The following is an 18,383-nucleotide window of genomic DNA, read 5'->3' as shown; positions in this document are numbered from 1 at the left end:
CAGTGCTGGCATGCATAACCACCAAGCTTGTGATCACATTTATCTTTTCATTAGGACACAGGGAAATCTCTGAAACACATTTAATACTTCCTCCTTAGGATTCAGGTTAAGTGTATCTTCTCTTGAGAACTCCTTTTCTGACCCTCCTTTCCAAACTCCCTACTCATTGTAGGGTGTCCCTACTCTGTACACTCTACTGTTCCCATTACAGCCCTTAGAGATGCTAATGAACCTGTTTACTGATCAGCTTTGCCACTGGACTCTGCCACTGCCATTCCACATCTTTCATTCAACAAATAACTACTGAGCACCAATTTGATGCCAGGTTCTGTTCTAGTTACTGGGATACAGCAAGGAATAAAACAGACAAAAATTCCTAATGTGTTGAATTCTAATTAGGAAAAGATAGTAAATAAACAGGTAATATATAGTAAACATTGATAGGGGATATAAATAAAGGAGAGAATTAGGGATGTGAGTACCGGGTAGAGAAGCTCTTTTAAAATGGGTGATCAGGGAAGACCTCACTGACAGGGTGACATTTGAGCAGAGACTTGCAGGAGATGAGGGAGTGACCAGTGCAATTATCTAGGGACAGAGGGTTCCAGATGGAGGGGAAGGCAAGTGCAAAGGCCCAGAGGCAGGTATATCCATGGGAGATAAGAGCATCCTTGGTGTGTTCAAGAGACAGGAGAGCAGTGTTGCAAGAGTAGAGGAGGGGTGGGTACAAAGGGAAGAGCAGGAAAAGGTGAAACCAGAGAGGCCAAATCATACAGGGTCTTGCAGGCATCATATGGACACTGGCTTCTGCTCTGAGTGAGAGGGTTTTGAAAAGATAAATAACATGACACAACTTATATTTTAAAAGGATCTCTCAAGATACTGATACATAATAGGCTGTAGGGAGCAAAGGCAGAAGCAGAAAGAGCAATAGGAGACTATTATAATAATCCAGAAGGAGAGAGCAGTGGCTTGGAATGGGATGAAGTGTGGAGGGGTGTGTGAAGTGGTCAATGTCTTGATGAATTCATAAGGTGCTGAAAGAAAGATTTAAATTTAAACTTCAGCTGAAATGATATGTGGGAGGAAAGGACCAGATTTAAGTAAAAGAGGGATACTCCTTTTCCTACCATTTCTTTCCTGCTTTCTTCAGGGGAAAAAAATTGATTTTTAAAAACCCTGTTCCTAAGATAAAATGAAAGCACGTAAATAACTATAATTTGTACCAGTGCCGTTAAGGGAAATAAAAAGTTAATTGTGCAGCCAGGTAGACCCATGTTCCTCCTACAGTTTCTTTACTTTCATTCAGAGTAATGGACCCTGCAGGTGTCAAATTTTTCCTGAATTTTTAGCTTTGTGATACAGAGATTAAGGGACATACATTTATAATGAAAACAATCTTGATTATAATATGATGAGAGTAAGAATTAGAGCTTATTTATAAAAGAGTGATACTTTTTATGAAGTTAGAAGTTACATTCTCATGAGAAGGTTTCCTACCTGACAGCATGTAATAAAGTATTTAAAATTTTCTTCTCATCTATTCATTCATGCTTTCTTCATCAATATTCCTTCTGTACCAGGCTTTGCATAGTGAGTAAAATATACGCGATTCCTCACCTCACTGTATTTATGGATTTCGACCTAGTTGACAGTAACATGTTAATTAAAACAAAAATAAGATAAAGATAAAATCATAGTATGTTATGTAGTATTAAGTAAATGTATAAGGTGTTACAGGAGTGAATAACAGGAGGTGATTGTGCTAGTCCCTGGCTTAGAAAACACTCAAAGATGACTGCATGTAGGGCTAAGTCCTGAGTTTAGTTTTGAACTTGTTGAATATGAAGTATTCTCGGGAATGCCATTGGAAAAATGGGTCTGAAGCTTAACACAAAGGTGTGGTCTAGAGAAACAAATTTGTAAACACTTGGCACCTGGGGGGAAGAATTGAGTCTAAAATTGAGCCATATGCAACTATGGCATTGAAAGGCTAGACAGGGCGATTGAAGGTAACTATGAAGAAACAGACTGAGGCAGGAGCAAAACCAGGGAAATGTGATGTCATAGAAGTCAGAGAGGAAAGTTCAGATCGAGGGAGAAAACTTCAGTGTTGAATTTTGATGAAAGGCCAAAAGGCGAGGTCTAAAAGACACTTTAGAGTTTAAAAAATGACTTTAACGGTGACTTTTACGAGGAATCTTTTTAGTGGGAGCAGAATCCTTAAGACTGGGAGCAGAAACCATAATGGAGTGCATTGAGGACTTAGCAGTTTAGGGGTTTGTGGGAGGTAGAAATGAGGGCAGTATTTATGAAAAAAAAAACAACAACAACCCAAAAAACAAAAACAAATACCAAAACCTCATGAAGGCATACAGCCTCTCCTAACACAATATTTTGTGCTACCCTGAACTCCCAGGTGAAAATAACCCCCTGTTGACGCGATACTTTCTTTTGTAGAAAAGAGCTAAAAAATGCCAGAGGCAGTACGCTCTTAATGTATTGCCTGGAAGGAAGAGGGATTTTTGACACTCTACCATTTCATACTGGATTCGATCACTGTCATAGTGTCCTAGGCCTCATTTGTTTTAGGCCAAAAGAAACTGTTCCAGAAGACTAAATACCTTGTTTGATCTTACTTAAGAGTGAATTGCTGGTACCGTGTAGAGGCACAGGCACATCTATATTCATCATCTTAATCAGTGTCAAATCAAACTTTGAGAAACAGAACATTGGTAATTTCCCCCTGGGACAACAATATACTTTTAAATTTTTCATGTGCAATTTCTCCACAGATTGCAAGACAGCAGCAGCAGCTCCTGCAGCAACAACACAAAATCAATTTGCTTCAGCAACAGATCCAGGTCAGAAATCATAATTTCATACATACTTCCAATTAAATATATATATATATATATATATATATATATATATATATATATATATATATTCTGTTTCTAATTTTTAGATCACCTTACTGGAGTGACCTCCAACACAAACATTATTTTTGGCTTAATTCATGCCGTGTTACCTCCTGTGCCATGAGAATCTTGCAAATGGTGGCCATCACAGGCCCTACTATGTCAGGAAGCTCCATTCTGAGCAAGCGGACAGTCATTTTCATCCTTTACCGAAAGGAAATTATTGCAGAGATATGTTAAAAAGATTTCATTTGCTCTATTCTTTAACATGCCCATCAGTGTTCTTAATGAATGACATGCAGGGGAGGCAAAGCAAAAAGGTATGGCAAGTTTGTTAGAGAGCAGTGGCAGAGAGTATGTTCTACCGTATGCTCAAGAGCCACACGCGATAGAGGTTGAGGTTAGGGAAGGTGATGAATTTCACCCTTCATGTTGCCTGGAGGAACCAAGAGCAAGGGCTCTATGTGCATATAGACATGTTCTATGCATATTTTGCTTATATGGAAACGTGTGATGGTGAGGAGCCATCCATGAAGAACAAGAAAGCAGCTATATTGCCAACAAAAAGAAAAAATAAGTTGTCAGAGATGTCCAGTCTTCACCACTTGCTAGCGGCATGAATTATGACAAAATTGTTTCCCTTTCTGAAAATTCCCTTTCTGAAAGCACCTATTTCATAGAGTATTTATGAGGATTTAATGGAGTTATGGGTGGAGCATTTCAGCATAGTATCAAGGCACACAGTAGGTCCTCAATACATACTTGCTATTACTAGCAAGAAAGGGAATCTGATTCATAGAGCTATGAATCCAACCCTATGTAACATTACTCTTTAGAAGCATATGTTAGAGAAGAGGAATTCATCATTCTCTTGGACTTCTATCTTGAGATGCCAACATATTTTATTAAGAAGAAGTTTATCATTCTTTTGAAGTTCTATTTTGAGAATCCAGCATATTTATTTTATTAAGTTTAAATACCATAAGAGACAGAAGCAAACATGTCTACATTAGTTCACTTTTGTATTTAATCACATTTAGACTTCATTGCCAACGAAGTTTAGCCCATTTTACCTAACTGGGTCAAGTACACTTCATTTCCCTGGATTATATAGCACAATCAGGGTTTACTCGTTCTTGGGGCACCTGAAATTTTAGTGAGCTAGTCACAGGTTGGTGAGACAGAGAAACATCAGTGAGATGATCCAGCCAGGATTCTTTGCTTTCCTTCACTGTAATGACAAGCAGCAAATCCTAATGTGATGTTATATATGTTCATATCTGGCAAGTGGTTATTCAGTGGTTTAAAACTGTTGATTGGACTTCCTGTTCAGTCTAAGTATGCTGTCTTTGAATATAGTTTTAGTTGATGATACCAGGTTAACTACATTTAATATGTTTTTAATTATTGAAAATCTAAAACAACAAAATGCTTATGGCAACTTCTCATTATCAATAAGCAATTCCATAATCAGCAGTATGGCCCTTTGCAAGTCACTCGGTTTCACTGTAATTTGAAGACACACTGGTGATTTTAAATTTTTGTAATTTTTGTAATACTGAGATAGTCCTTTGTTAAACAGAATTGCAAAAAAATATCTAAACCAGTAGTATGAATACGTAGAAGGCTCATAAACTATGTCACCTGACCATATAAATTTAGCCAACACCTTCAGTAGTTCTTTTGGAGTCCTGCCACAGTTACAGCCACTACGTTCAAATGTGGATTTTAAGCTCAGTCATAGTGGCCCAGTGTTAAAATGGATAGATTCCTTGCACCAGAGCACGGAGCACTACAATTTATAAGTCAGAGAATTTTTAAAATGAATTCCTTAACATTTACCTGCCCTAGAAATGATACGACTATGGAAACTGTATTCCAGAGAGCTAAAGCCAAGTTTAATGGCTTGCCCGAGATTACACAACCATTTACAGGTTGCACTAAGATCAGAAGCAAAGTTTTCTGACTACTCGTAGAAATTTTGCTGAATATGAGAATTTTAAAAGCTTAAAATTTCTATGATCAAACTGTTAAGTTGCTGGCCTCCGCTAGTTCACAGAGTGAGAAAAAAACAAAACACCAATAGTCCCTAAAGGAATTAATGTCATACTAATAGTAATTTTAGGAAAACATTAAGAGATGTTGAGATACTGTATCTATTTATTTGTCCTCTTTCTAGTGTTAGCACAAATAAATGATACTGACAGAGTCAAAACCCATTAATCTATTATTTTTTTTTAATCTTGGAAGTAGGGAATCTTTCAGGCAAAAAAAAAAAAAAAGGTACTGAGCAAGACTGATGATCTGAAAGGAATTCATTTTCACAGCTTCTAGTATATTCATTAACTAAAAGCATAGTTCTAAAGTATATTTTATAAATCATTGATTTGGGTAAATCTCACAAATACTTAACAATTATGAAAGTCACAATATATTTAGTCTAGTGAGAGATTGTTCAAACAGTTATGGGAAGGACTTCTGTAGTGACATGTGTAGAAATAGATGATTAAAAATGTAGAACAGATACTTTTATTTGCTCGTATAAATCCTTACCATATTTCTCTTTCAGAATATTTTCTCTCCCTTTCTTCTTCTTCCCTCATCCCCCTTTCCTTATCAGCATATAGCAAGGAAGAAGAGTAAAAATCAAACCTGCTATAGTAGAAGGCAAATCAAAGCCATCAATATTATTACAAAATTTATTTTTGTCAGTGCTCACATAATCAATGTTTACGTAAGAATTTATAATAGATTACATTTACTTGATATCTGAAAGTACTTAGGTAGTATATTTTGAATTTGATCTACTTCCTTTTTCTTCTATACGGAGACTAAGACCTTATATAAATAAACATACCTACTTACATTGTTCATCCTGATTGCATTTTCTTACGTGTTATGCCATTGTTGCTTTGGGCTTTAGAAAACAATGTATTCCAGTTCCTTTGTTGGTAGAATAGTGGACTGAAATGTTAGTAGACCACAATTAAGGCCACCTTTAAGCTTTCGGTTGCAATTATAAATATACAAGACATTAACTTGGCCCAAATGTTGGTAAAGGCACGCAGTACATTAGATAGGTAGGCAGATCTGCTAGATGGATTAGATTGACAGGATAGAAGAGCAGGACAAATTTTCACCCTTGATGGCTATGTTAACTGACATGAGGATGATGTTCCCCAGCATTTCTTCATTTTACTGAGATCTCTTTAAAGGAGAGGTTAATTTAGACATTTTTATTCCATTTGAAGTATATGTCATTCAATTAAAAAATGTATGAACATGTTTATACTTGTCTGTGTATGCACAAACATTCACATATTGAAATGACCCAGGTTATTAAAATTTCTCTTGGCCTGTTATTTCTGTCTCTTCTTTCCAGATGAAAAGAGTGGTAGTAGGTTTTACTCTGTAGTTATTTATTCAAAGAGAAAATGCCATAAGAATTAGCAAATTCACCCATTTTATTCAATCACTTAGGATCAATTTTTATGAACTGTTTTTCTCTCTTTAAAAAGCAAACCTAACTCTACAATTGCCTGATTCTAATTGGATTGACAACTCAATCTACATTATTTCCTTATAAAGACTTTATAAGTTATAGTCTTCTAAGACTTTATGAGTTATAGTCTTCTAGGTCGATTCACATAACACATTAGGATAAAAGAAGAAACAAGAAAGCTCTCTGTTATTCTCTGCAACATCAAAAATCAGTTCATTCTACAAATAAAATCATGTCATAATACCAAAAATATCTTGTCTTCCCACAAGAACTTGTCTGTTTCTTTATAAGACTCTTAGTTTTAGGGACACTAAGAAACTTCTAGTCTGCTTTTTCTCCCATTCAGCAGTGTTTTCCTTTAATATTTTTGTTTACTGTCCTTAAAAAAATAGAATTTTTTGCATTCCTACTTACTGTAGATAGCTCACTCTTAATACACATTAATATGTGAGATAAAATTTATAGATATTTCAGAGAAAAATAACTTTAGATTTTTTTAAAGATAACCTTTTTTTTTTCTTTTACTCTCTTGCTTATGCTAAGTGCCCATCTTTTAGCAGTTTTATTTTCTGACTAATCTCTTTTTTTACATTAAATCAACCTGTTTCTAATAGGGACAGTTAGGTGGTTTATGTTTCCAATAATGATCCTAGACCAACGGTTAATCTTGACTTCATTCACCGTTACCAAAACCTTTTAAAGTAAATGAATGAGTGACCTCTACTCAGCTTCCATTAAGGCAACAAACTGAATGCCCCGGAGACTCAAGTTCCTTTTTATCTTGAAGCTTTGTATGGGACAGGATTTCTTTAGCTTTGGGAGTGGGGGAAGCATGTCCTAGTTTAAAATTTTTTTAATCCTTTTTCAATAATACTCAATGGAATTTTATTTAGGCTCTTATTAGCCTCTAATAGGGTCAGTCCAACAACATGCTCTAGTAGGAAATCCACTTCAGATAATGGTAAGAGAAATTTTAAAGATGTGCTTCTTTTAAAATGCATATTTGTCATGATTCCCATACTGAAAGTTCGGTGTTTGAATTTTCTTAAGAGATTTCACATATCTGTTGCCTTCTCCCTTTTGACAAACTTTTCCAACTGTTGTTCATTGTGTTCTTTTAGGGGCAAAGATTTGATATTTAATAATCTCCTTATTGTTTCTGATTCATAAGGTATGCATTTGCAGGACTAGTAATAGATCTGGGTCACTGATTCTGTCTAGAGCTAAGGGTAGAGCAAAGGACAGATCTTTGTTCGTTTGTATTCTGGGCTGGTCAGTGTATATTCAATGGTATGTAAGGAAGAGCTTGGCTCTTTAGGTGGTATAGGACTACATTTAGCTGTGTGAAATATAACTTTAATTGTATTAAATGACTAAAAATGAAGATAGAGAGCAGGGTCTCTAGAATTAGACATACCTAAATTCAGTCTTCACATCTTCATACCTCATCTTCTGTGTGATGTTGGGAAAATTGCTTAGTCCCTCTGAGTTTCATTATTCCCATCTATTTAATGGGAATTGTAATAACCAAGTGATACTGGGTTAGTTCGAGGAATGGGATTATACCTGGCATGTAGTGAGCACAGAATGCTTAAAGTTTTTGCCTAGTTATTAGGAGAGAAAAACTTATTCCTTCTGTGTTTCTGATGATGAAAAATTCAGTGAGTATTTCCAGCAAGAGGAGAATTTCTAGGAACAAAAGAGTATAGTCTACATGGCAGTGGCCACTGAAAACTGTTTAAGTTCAATGTTCCAACAATCCATATGATTTTAGAACTACAAGGGGTTTTTAGATAGCCTTTATTTAGACCTGTCTCTCATTTTGACGTTTGTAAACTGAAACCAAGTAAGGTTAGAAGATTTTCCCAATGTCACATAAGTTGTTACTTGTAGAAGAATGGCTGCATTCCAAGTCTCCCAAGTCTTGGCCCAGTTCATTTTTATTTTACTGATATTCTACCATTTAAGGCTTAATGGCCCAAAGTTTTCAAATGAGTTTTCTTTCCCTGGGAAATTATTCCCACAAAATAAAAATACAACTTGACTTATGTACAATTGAATGATTAGTTGCAGTCATGGGCTCAACCAATTTGTGATAAAGGTTTCATTTTATTGGAGCCAAAGTTCTCTGAGCTCATTAAGAGTTTTAGCAATTCTTGATAAATTATTATGCAGAAGAAAATCCATTGAAAAATTGTATTGAAAACATAATAACGTGAAAGGTGAAATAATAGTACCTGACTGACCTGCTGATTTATGATTTCTTTCTCTGAGTGTGGTAAGTTGGAAGCATTTTACCCCCCTCAACAAGACTCCACGCACATACATGAGCACAAAGAGATTGCAAAGTAACCTTGTCTCTTTAGGAGACTGGAAATGCCAAGAATAAACACCATGCAATTAAGGTAGCATTTCAACCTGAGAAGGAAATGCATTAACTCCTTGGGCTCTGACTCATGTTTTGCTGTAGGAAATAAAATACACCACAACCGTACAGGATATAGTTTTTGGCTTTCAGATATACTGTAAAAGGAGAAAATATGGAGATACAAAGAAGTAGCTTTAAGTATGGTTTCCTGCTCTTCCTTGCACTTTCTGGAAGTAGAAGTTCCAATTCGAGAAGATAGGCGCCATCTCCTAGAGGAGCCGTGATGATAACTGCAGCTCTCTGTCCTACTCAGACAGAGCCACTTCAAAATATTTTAAGCATATTTTAATACATCTCCTGGCAATTACCTAATGATGGAATTTCAGCATAGTATTTCACTGTCTAGACAAATCTGTCTCTGTAGATAGAGATACAGATACATTGATATCTGTATCTATATAGACTGATATCTATCTATCTATATAGTTTAATCTTTGCTGATGTAACACATGTCACATTGCTAAGAGTACAAGAGAGTAATGAAAGCAACTGTCCAGAGCCCAATCCTCTATATGCTCCTGTATTTACTGTGCCCAATCCTTTTACTCAGAAGGAGCCACTTTAGAATATTTTAAATTTTCATTTTTAATAACCTCTTAGTATTTTCTTCACTGTCTATAAAATATAATTATCATGCTGCTCCTGACTTATCAACTTTTAATATCATTAACTTGGAAATGAAGATTTGCTTAGGTTTTGTATCTCCATCCTGACAACCTCTCCTATTCCCCTCCCGCACCTTACAATGTCGTTATAAAAGTCATTTAAATTCTTCCAGCAGGTACTTTGAAGCTTTAAATAGTTTACTTACACCTCTTTTCTTTTCCAATCAACTATAAATAGTCTCTTTGCACTTGCCTTGTCAGATGAGGATGGCATCTCTTTTCTCTTATTCCCAACTGCCAATTTCTGTTATCTGTATGTTTACTCTAAAATATATATAATACATGTGTTTGTGTATGTATGTATACACACATACCTCTCACGCTTTACCTATTGGTTAATCCTAAAAGTTAAAAATCAAAAAATGGTGTTTATATTTAAAATACAAGTCTATGTATTGTTTTCTGGATATAATAAAACGGATGCTCCTATTTCCTTTCTGTGTAGCTCTGTGCTTTCCATTTGCCTTTTCTTCCCCCTGCCCCTCATGTTACTCATGTTACTTGCCTTATGACTCTGTAAATACTCAAGAATAAATCAAATCTCTGGAACCCCGCTTTTCTGGATACCTGCTTCCTAGCCATCTGTCCTGCTTTCATTTAGATTGGTTGGTCCAGCCAACATTCTGAGACACCCATTTATGATTCTCCAGAGCTGGAATCACTGTTTCTTATTATGTCCTCCTGGTTTATCTCCGTATTTTGCTCTGGAACCACATCAGGAAACTTCCTGATAGAAAAGGAACGGTGTGGCGATACTTAGGAACTAAAGTGTCTGGGGTAAAAATGTTCTAAATAATGTTCTGTTTAAGCTCTCTACTTGATTGATAGTTTGGCTGCAAATTGAATTCTAGGTTAGAAAAGATTTTCCTTATACTTCAAATCCATTGATCCATCATCTTCTAACATCTACAAGAAATGTGATGTTGATCTGACATTTTTTTGTGGATGGCAACCAATATTTCTCCTTTCTGAAAGCTTTTATGTCTTCTATTAACTATGACATTTCACTGGAATGTACACAAATATTTTTCATTTATTACAAACAACATGAATCTTTTAGTCTAAAGAGTTGCATTCTTTTGCTCTAAAGAATTCTTTTTTTTCTTTGCCCATTTTATCTCCTTATTTTTCTAATTCTTTCTGGATCTCCTGCGAGGCAGATATATTTTTTATGGATTGATCAATATATTTCTTATTGTCAATATTATTGCCTCTGTTTCTTGAGTCTTCTTTCTCAGAGATTGCCTGAAATTTATCTTCTAAACAGTTTAATTGCATCTTTGTTGGAGAAATTGCCTTTTTAATTTCCATAAGCTTGTTCTTTCTCCCTAATAATTCTTTTTTCAGTTTATCCTGTTCTTGTTTAATTCTGTTCTTGTCATTTCTTAATAAGTTGGAATTTGAGGACGCTTTTAAAAAGTTAAAGTCTCATTTCCTCAAATTTTCTTTTCCTCCATTTTTTATCTGCTTGTTTATTTGATGTTTCTCTTTCAGCTTAAAGTCCTACTTAAATTTAAAAAAAATAATTCAGATTTAAAAGAGATACAAGGAAAAGTTGATTGGGAGCTGTGACTATGAACAGGTTTATCAACAGGTGGACACTGCTCTAGTGAGAACAGGAAGCTGGCCATACATCACATGCATGGATACAGAAGTCTTTGTTTTAGGATTTCTCTTGAGGAAGTGTGATGTAGTTGAGGTAGAGGTGAACTGATGGAGTCACATCCAACTAATACTACAGTTTTCTTTTATTTTGAGAGAGAGAGAGAGAGAGAGGAAGAGGCAAAGAGAGGGGGAGAGAGAGAGCCTGACACGGGGACTGGTCTCATGAACTGTGAGACCATGACCTAAACTGCAATCAAGAGTCAGATGCTTAGTTGACTGAGTCACCCAGGTGCCCCAAATACTACTGTTCTCAGTCCAGGTCTCACTGCTCTCTCTCATACCTGGAGTTTCGAATCCCAAAACTTTCTGGTAGTTCTGAGCGCAAATTAAGCCTCATTTCCACTTAACTCCTTCCATGTATACTCTAGTTTGTTTCACCCACTTAACATTAATTAACATTCTATACTTACTTTTCATCTTCTGAAACTCTGGTCAAATTTATTGCCCGTGTATATCTCTTATTCTTTATTTCTTTATTTGGTATGGGTTTTTAAATTTTTTGTTTTTATCATTTTATTGGTGTCTCAGGAAAGAATAGAGATAAGTGCACATGGTCAATCTGACACTTTGGACTGGAAATCAGGACAGCATTTAAAATAATTCTTTATTTTGGGATGCCTGGGTGGCTCAGTCGGGTAGGCGTCCAACTTCAGCTCAGGTCATGATCTCACAGCTCATGAATTTGAGCCCCATGTTGGGGTCTGTGCTGACAGCTCAGAGCCTGGAACCCACTTTCGATTCTGTGTCTCCCTCTCTCTCTGCCCTTCCCCCATGCATTCTCTGTCTCTCTGTCTCTCTCTCTCTCCCTCAAAAGTTAAAAATTTAAAAATTTGCTAAAGTTTAAAATTTGCAAAGTTAAAAATGTGCTTTATTTTTAAATAGGAGAAAATATTTAAGACACACTAACCAATATCTGGGAATAAAGGAGTCCTTGTAAAGAGAATGAATTATTGTAGAAAGAAAAAGCTTGAGGCTCCAAAACCAAACTTCACTAAGATTTGTAAATGTAGAATATTTTTTCTAGTTTCCTTAGTGGGAAAATAGTGGAGATGAGGAACATAGATACAGAGAATATCACCATTCTTTTTTTCTCTTTTTGATAGATTTATCAAACAATATGAGTTTATATTTATGTAAATTTTAAACTATGACCCTGATATTTTAAACTTTTTAATAGCATTATTGAGACCCTCAATAATGTTAAAGTAACTCTGTATAATGACTATGCTGAAGTAATTTTGACAGCAGTTTTTGGAAGTTGTAATTCTGGTTCTGTAATTCACTCATCCTGATGTACACTTTTCACTAAAAACATAAATAATACTTTTCAGGGAAGGAGATTTTTTTTCTTCTCTTTTGTGTGGAATCTCAAATAATCCTCCTTACTGTTTTTTCTTTTTCTGCCTTACTTCTGTATCATTTCCATGTTTCTTCTTTCTCTGATCTTTTAGTATCATTTTGGAAGTGAAGCCTGGATTCATTTGATCCAGTATGGCCATTATGGAATCACTGAGACTGGCCCAGAAAACAGACTGACAACAGTCTTTCCCATGACTTTACATCCTTTTCCCAAACAACATTACCTGTGGAAAAAGTTGAGCACTGTTCTTCATTGAGGCTCTGTACTCCATATCTTATCATGTAACAAAACAGGGCCCATCAGGGCTTATATAAAACCATGGGACTGTAATTATCAAATAGTGGGAAACAAAATAAAACAAAGCAGGTTAACAGCAACAGATTTGGAAATATAGGCCAGAAGTCAATATGTTGGCCTAAAATGAATTGATTCTACTTTACCTTAGCTTACACATTTACTAGTGTGGTAAACTAAATGCTGTAGCAGGGAGTTGCTCACAAGGCCTTTAGAAAGAATTTCTGTCTCCCATCTTTGAAGAGAGTTGACAAATGGGAAGACAATTAGATGCCAATGAAATTAACAGAGTGTTAACATAAAATTAATTGTTCTGTGAAGAGTAGTTACATCAGGAGTCAAGACATACATTCCAGTCATTCCTTGTACATGGCAAATTTCCTTCAGTTCTCAAGCCAGAGGGCTAATTTGTACACAAAAGCTAGTAAATTTTTATGTAACTTATAGTAAAAAAGAAACTGACTTTTTACTTTATTTGTATGTGTGTGTGTGTGTGTGTGTGTGTGTGTTTAGCTCTATTTTTCTTTAAAAAAGAAAGGCTAACAGTCAAATAAAATGGAAAGGAAGATAAATAGAATGTTAAGGATATCTTTATGATACTAGGATGACCCCTAGTTTTCTCTTCAAGGAGAAGCAAAAAGAGAAACTGGAATTGCTTCTTCATCAACAAGTATTCTAGAAGTGGTAAATTCTCAGTCATATGGCAACATTTGATAAAGTCATTACTCCCACTTTCTTGTAACACTCTTCATTTGGTCTCCAAAAGACCACAATCTGCTTAGAAACAAAAACAAAAACAAAAAAAAAATTATTATTCTCCATCCTCAGTCTCATATGATAATTTCTTCCACATCCTTTAAAGGCTATCATGCTATAATTCTCCATCATCTGACTTACTTCCTAAATGAACTCATCTAATCAATGTGTGTACTGTTTTAACGATAATAAATTCAAAATTTATCTTCCCATCCTTGATCTCTCTCCTGGACCTCAGAGCCAAATATTCAACTGCCTACTCAGCCTATTTAAATACATAGCTAGTAGGCACCCAAGTTTCACATTTTGAAAGCAGAACCTTTAATTATGTTTCCTAAACTCATTATTTCCCAGTTTATCCAACTATGAGTATAAGACCATATGCCTCGTTGCTGTCACCAAAACCTAGGAAGTATCCTTAAATCCTCTCATTCTTTAATACCTTATAAATAACCCATCAACATTTTATCCTTAATCTATCAGTTGACCAACTTCACCTACCATTAGTCACCATCATTTCTCATTTAGCCTGATATAGTCGCCTCCTATCCGTGTTGGTCGTCCAACTTCCTCCGTTGACCCCCTGGGTGGACATTTCACAAAGCTGCTAGAGTGATATTTTAAATTTAATTATGCTATAATCATGCTCAAAATCATGTTATTTAAGATAAATTCACTTTCCTTATGTCAGTCTATTGGGCTGTACTTGAATGCACCACTGCCAACCTCTCTGTCTCCCTCATTCCTTCTACCCTAGAAACCTGTCCTTCCTGGTTTCAAGGAATATTCCAAGAATGTCCTAGAATCAGTACGTTTTTATTTGTCTTTCTGATGACCTGGAATACTTTGTTTAGTTCAGCACATAAGTCAGACCCTCGTTTCTTTCAGGTCTCTCTACAAATGGCATCCTCCCTAGGGTGGCCATCTCTGACAACCCAGTCCAAACTAGTCCCTGCATCCCTTAAGTCATCTCTCATCATTTGTCCTGCTTTTACGTTTCTTGACAGCCCTTACTTTTTGCCTCCTTATATGTACCTTGGTTTTGCTGTACCCCATACTGCCACAAGACATACCTGGCAGTTAAGTTCTGTGGGGTTGGTGATTTCATCTGTCTTGCTTACTGCTATACTCAGAGTACATATAAATAGTTCCTGGCATATAGTACAAAATTTAAAATATTCGTTTGTTTGTTTGTTTGTTTGTTTTTTAAGTAGGCTCCATGCCCAACATGGGGCTTGAACTCATGACCCTGAGATCAAGACCTGAGCGGAGATCAAGAGTCGGACTCTTGACTGACTGAGGCACCAAGGCAGCCTTAAAATATTTATTAAATGGATGAATGAATAAACTGTGGGCACATTCCCCACTCTGTAGTATATGTAATAACAAGCAAGATGATAATTTTCTCAGGGGATTGAAATAGATTTTTAGGGAGCCATCAAAAATAGATAACCAACATTCCCTAGTGCTGTATATGATTTGTAAAATCATTTTGTACTCTGTATTATACTGGTGAGAAGAGCAGCCCGTTGCTTGTTAAGTACTTGGTACTTTGCAGACGTCATTTCATATAATTATCACAAGAATGCAGATAGTTATGATATTATCTCCATTTTATAGACATTGGAACTGAGAAGTGTGTGTGTGTGTGTGTGTGTGTGTGTGTGTGTGTGTGTGTGTATGCATGAATCTGAGATCCTGAATGTTGAGTACTATGTAAACTTAAAAGGCACTTTCTTCCTCTCTCTTTTTATTAGAGTAGCAAGGAGTGATTTAATTCAGATAATCCCAAGAAAATAAGAGTAATTGATCTTATCAAACTGAGTTAAACCTATTAAACTGGCGCATGTGGCAGGGTTTTTTAAAAAGTATTTTACTTTTGCTTTCTATAATAAACCGGGTAAGAGAGTGCTCTTTTATAAATGGGGGAAATTAACAATTACAAATGCAGGAAAGTTGTGTTTTACATAAGCAAACGTTGCATGTAATGAAATCTTCACCTATAAATGCCAAAAAAGATGGGATGCCATGTTTATACAAGTTTGTATCTTTAAAAATAATTATTTGACGTCGACAATCTTGTTACACCTAAATGGGAAATTAGAAGATGTGAACTAATGAACTTTCATAGCATGCACATATGTTTACTAAAAGCGGTGAAGTAATGAGCTAATCTGCATATCATACACATATTTAGAGATTTATATTAGTATATGTGTATACACTGTGTGAATGTGTATGTATGCATACACTCTTTCACACATACTCAGGTTTCTACATATCTTTTTAAATCAGTTTCCCTTCGTTTTCTCTGTTTATTGCCAAAATTTAAATATATATTTAAATTTTTTCCTTCTACTGTAGCCACCATCTAATTCTGAATGCATTTTTTTTACTCCCCTCTCTACCTCCGAATTCCTTTCCACTACTTTGCCAGTATCTCTGTCTACACCTGCTGCTTGACCATCTGACATAGCCACCAGTCATTTCCTTTACCCTTTTAATTCTATTTTCTTTCTCCCACAGTTCTTCTCTGGCAAAGTCTTCTCCTCTTTATTCTCCTCATTCAACTGGATTCATGTTTTCATTGAATAAAAAGTTGTTGTTCACTGATAAGCCAAGCAGGTCTAAAAGTTCATTGCGTTTTAATTTTAGAAGTCAGTTATTTAAATTGTTGTGGGGTGGTTCAAGTGGGAGAGAGCAAAAGAAAACATAAGCAGGCCTCGGCAGAGGTTTCACAGAGTGTCAGTATAATATATGATCGCAATCTTTTCATGATAGAGGGTGTGTTGTCACGAGCACCAGTGTCTCGCAGCCAGAAAAAGTGGAGGGATGGTGCTGCCGAGAGGAAAATCAAGAGATAACAATAAAATTTTTCTGTTGCCTGGTGGAGGTGTTTAGGATGTGTTTTCTTTATATCTTCATCCGCCCCTAATTGAGGATGCTTTAAAATTGAATGACTAGCAGTCAAAACGTGTTTGCTTCAAGCTGAGAAGAAAAATGCTGGTGTCTCCGCTTCCAAACTGATTGCGCTTTGTACACAACTGACAGCTACAGTCACTTTGAGTGACTGATAAGTGGGAAGCTTTGCCACTTATCAAGGAATGCGGGCTGAAAAGAAAAGACTGGAGCCGTTTAGATGCTTTGGCATGTTCAAAATAACATCTTACATCAGTCAGACTCAGAAGCACTAAGAGACATTTAAAATGAAGTAATGTATATAGAAATGCGGTATATGTGTGCGAGGAGAGACAAAAATTATTCAGCAAGCGAAGAGCTGCACGAGGGGGAAAGAGAAGGCATTGTAGTTAGAGGTCAATATTTGCAAGATGAATCAATGGATAAATAATTTACACACACTTTGATAAAATCTGCCCTTAGTTTGAAACATCCAAATGTAGAACCACATAACTAATGAGTTCCACCATTATTTATATAAGCAGCTAGCTTTGACCAAATGGATGCCTTGAAGCACCCGAACAATGAAAATGTCATCCACTTGTATAGATAGTAATTTTTACCTTGAGGAAGAATCCCAGTTTTCATTTCCCTTCTTCTTTGCTTGTGTAAATATTTAATACTTAAAATACATGTTTAAAATATTATTATATCTGACTTAAACAGCGTGATTATATAATAAAATAAGATAGAGATGTGTCTCTTTTAAATTTTGAGACGATGTTAATGAAAGAATGTACAGATTGCCTGGGCTGTAATTTCTACAAATAAGAACTTCTGAAAATGGCAGTTTTTTTACTCCACTATTAGGCTTATATGTTCAGTGTATGTGTATCCTGCTCTAAATTTTCTAGGGCATTCATATTTTAAATGTTTTGTCTGTCTAGTTAACTTGTTCTTCTGTATTCTCTGGATCTTAGTAAGAGAGATGCAGTACATCCCGGTGATTTTAACCCTCCTGTGAATGACATGCTGTCTATTTAAATAACTCGTTTCAGTCCGAAAACTCATAAATACACTGTTGTTTTGTTTTGTTTTTGTTTTGTGTTTGTTTGTTTGTTTGTTTGTTTTTTGGTCAGGGCATGTCCCAGTTTTAGATACAGTCACAATAACCATAGCTGTGGTGAATTCAAGCTTCTTCTGTGTGCTGGCAGGCTAAACTTAATATATCATCTCTTAATTATTTAAGGAACGACCAACTGCATGGTCTAGGGGTTACCTATGAAACCTGCAAATTACCTCATTCTTCTCAATTGCTCTAAGACTGAAGAGTATTAGTGCTTGCATCATTGTAAAAACTTTTGGGTATGCTCGAAGTGAGCAGGAAAAAGAATGTGTTAGGACAGTACGGCCCTCAGACCAGTTTGTGAGCTGCAGAAGTCCTTAATGAGATAAGGAGCTTGATAAACCCGCTTTAATTCAGTGCCACTCCTTTTCACTGCAATACTTTCTTGGTGAAGGAAGCAGTTTGGTGGATTACATCCCAGGACAAGCTCCTGACCTCATCACAGACCAACCCGTTGAGTAGTACTAAATTGGAACTCTGTGATCAATAAAATAATATAAAAAATAGACTTTACAGATAAGTTAGTCCAACTTTTTTTTCCTTTTGTAGAAAGAGAAGATGTGGTCCAAAATTAATAAGAGCTAGGCCAAATTCCCATAAGAAAGTGGAGGTAGACCATAGTCTTTTAGCCCTCGTTAATTATATCAAATAAATCAAGATAATAAGCACTCCTGAAAACAAAATGAACGGTAATTCTGCAGAGCCCATCAAATTGAGTTTGCTACTTTATCTGGAATTTGGAGCAGATATTAAATCTTTTGCTAAAGA

At 35.8% G+C, this 18,383-nt stretch overlaps 1 protein-coding gene across 22 annotated transcripts in view; it reads left to right on the top strand.

Moving 5' to 3' along the window:
* The window catches only part of SOX5 (SRY-box transcription factor 5), a 1,013,293-nt gene that overhangs the window by 812,070 nt on the left and 182,840 nt on the right, over positions 1-18,383 (top strand). For all 22 annotated transcript variants that reach the window (XM_045466143.1, XM_045466144.1, XM_045466148.1 and 19 more), the window contains one exon: positions 2,796-2,864. In XM_045466143.1, the coding sequence (XP_045322099.1) occupies positions 2,796-2,864 (69 nt within the window). The remainder of the gene's footprint in view (positions 1-2,795; positions 2,865-18,383) is intronic.

This window comes from Leopardus geoffroyi, chromosome B4 (genome assembly GCF_018350155.1).
Source record: "Leopardus geoffroyi isolate Oge1 chromosome B4, O.geoffroyi_Oge1_pat1.0, whole genome shotgun sequence".
In the NCBI taxonomy this organism is placed as follows: Eukaryota; Metazoa; Chordata; class Mammalia; order Carnivora; family Felidae; genus Leopardus; species Leopardus geoffroyi.
The sequence above is the reverse complement of the archived record's forward strand: the minus strand, read 5'-3'. Positions and strand labels throughout refer to the sequence as shown.